The sequence below is a fragment of the Trachemys scripta genome, chromosome 24 (assembly GCF_013100865.1).
Source record: "Trachemys scripta elegans isolate TJP31775 chromosome 24, CAS_Tse_1.0, whole genome shotgun sequence".
Lineage (NCBI taxonomy): Eukaryota > Metazoa > Chordata > Testudines > Emydidae > Trachemys > Trachemys scripta.
In genome coordinates, this window is record NC_048321.1 from 129,407 (window position 1) to 131,870 (window position 2,464).

Genomic DNA, 2,464 nt, shown 5'->3' on the forward strand with positions numbered 1-2,464 from the left:
CCCCCAACCAGAAATCTACCCCTGCACTTCCCCCCAGCAGCCACCAGGTGGTGCCAGCTACCTGCCCAGGTGCGAACACAGCCCCAGCCCCCAATCTGGGATGGGATACAGGCGAGGGGGGCAGTAGGCATGGAAATATTTTGGGGTGGGTGGGGGGAAGGTACCCACCAGGTCCATATACACCTTCGTGGTCAGCTCCTCGTTTTTTTCATTCTGGGGTGTGTGTAAGAAAAGGTTAAAAAGTCATTTGGGGGATACCCCCTTCGCCTCCAGAATCCTGCCCCCTCCCCAGGATCGGTACCTCCCCCCTGTGTAACCCCCTTGAGAATGCCCCTCCCGGTGGGGGGGGAATCTTGGGAGGGATAGGGCCCTTTTGGGGGGCACTGGACAGTGGGGGTGGGTTTATGGGGGGCAGATGGGACTGAGATGGACTCCCGCCTGGGGTGCCAACCCCATGCATGTATCCAGCTGCCCCTCCCCCTCCAGCCCCATTTCCTCCCCCTCTTCCCCATCCACTGCTATTTATAACGCGCCCGGGACGGGCTCCGTGACAGCTGCTGTCTCTGTCCGCGGGCCAAGGGGGCGGGTGAGAGGTCCTTAACCCTCTCCCTGCCAGAGCTGGGGGTCCTGCTGCCCTCCCCCACCCCCCACGGGCGCTAGCTGCCTCAAGAAAGAAATCTAGAACGAGAGGCCCAGGTGTCACAGCTGAAGCAACTGCATTCTAGGTCGCTCTAGCGTGGCTGTGGGCCCTGGCGTGGAAAGAAACTACTGGAAATCTAATCTAGAACACAGTCAGTGCAGCACAGGAGAGCTAGGCCGCTCTAGAACATGGGCTAGAATGGCTCTGGAACGTCATTGGGGAAAACTGTTCTATTCTAGGCTGCTCTAGAGCAAGGTATAGGATAGCACTGGGGGGTGATTGGTCTAGGCTGCCGCCAGGGAAGTCATCTCAGAACACAGCACCCGCTGGCCAGTATCGATCAGGAATTGCTATGTTCTAGGCCACTCTAGAACACAGCCTGAAACTGCCTCGGTAACCTGTCCGGAATGTCGCCAGGGAGCAAGCCTAGAGGACAGTCTTTTCTGGGCAGTGCGAGTGGCCGTGCCATACAGCTGAGCTAGAAAAGGTTTGATGGTTGAGCAGCCCCCCCGCCCCAAAGCCAATCTAGATTGCAATCCCTTTGGGGCCATCGAGGACCAGGAGCTACAGGCACTAGACTGGTCTAGAACATGGTATAGAACAGTATGAGCGGCTGATCCACCATTGCACATGTAAGCTAATTTAGAATGGGGTCTCTTTTTGGCCAGCAAAGGACCAGGAGCTCTGTCCCAGTAGGCGACCTAGAACTTGGTCTAGAACATTCTAGGAGTGCTGGTGACTGATCTAGAACGCTGGTTCCTCACCAGACTGATGAGCTGGGACAGCGACATGCCCACCCGGACGAAAACCTTGTCGGTGAGGGTGCGGGCGGGGCGGACGTTGGGGTTGTAGTTCTCAAATATCTTCTCCAGGAGACGCTCCTCGGTCTCCAAGCCGCCCGCCACTGCCAGGAGAGAAAATGTGTGTGTGTGTGTTTGTGTGTGTGTGTGGTTCCCCATCACGCCCCCCTGCAGCCTGGTACTGCCCCATGGGACATAGCTAACTAGTGAGCCGACTATCTTTCCATCCATCATCCATCCACCCCCCCTCCCCACACGTTCCCTCTATCCATCCCCACCCAGACAAACCTCTATCTCTCCACCCATCCCTCCATCCCCCCACACCTGTCAATCCATCCATCCCCACGGCCCCTCTGCCTATCCATCCCCACCCAGACACACCTCTGTCTCTATCCCTCCCTCCCTCCCCATCCATCCATTCCTCCCCACATGTTCCCTCTATCCATCTATCCATCCCCACCCAGACACCTCTATGTCTCTATCCATCCCTCCATCCTTCCATCCCCATACGCAGCCGTCCATCCATCCCCAAACACAGCCATCCATCCATCCACCCATCATCCATCCCCATACACAGCCGTCCATCCATCCCCCTACACAGCTATCCGTCCCCCCCAGTCTTCAATCTGTCTGTCCCCACACCCCTCTATCTATCCATCCACTCCCACCCATACACCCATCCCCACACAACCTCTGTTTATCCATCCATCCCCCCCATTCATCCCCATCCCCCCACCCATTCATCCCCATCCATCCCATCCATCCATTCCCGCTCCCATTCATCCCCATCCACCCCACCCATCCATCCGTCTTCCCATCCATTCATCCCAATCCACCCCCATCCATCCATTCATCCCCACTCCCATTCATCCCCATCCACCCCACCCATCCATCCATCCATCCTCCCCACCCGTCCATCCCCCAACCCTCCCATTCATCTTCATCCACCACCTCTGTCCATCCCCCCGACCCCCTCTATCTATCCCTCAACCACCCCCACATCTACATCCAATCTCTGTTCCCA

The 2,464-nt window shown here is 57.4% G+C and overlaps 1 protein-coding gene across 1 annotated transcript in view; it reads right to left on the reverse strand.

The window, feature by feature from the left end:
* The window catches only part of CHRNB1 (cholinergic receptor nicotinic beta 1 subunit), a 7,529-nt gene extending 5,930 nt beyond the window's left edge, over positions 1-1,599 (reverse strand). The window contains exons 1-2 of the mRNA XM_034756924.1: positions 1,405-1,599; positions 169-213 (exon numbers count right to left, since the gene is read on the reverse strand). Coding sequence (XP_034612815.1) covers positions 169-213; positions 1,405-1,599 — 240 coding nt within the window. The remainder of the gene's footprint in view (positions 1-168; positions 214-1,404) is intronic.
* Positions 1,600-2,464: the final 865 nt, after the last annotated feature.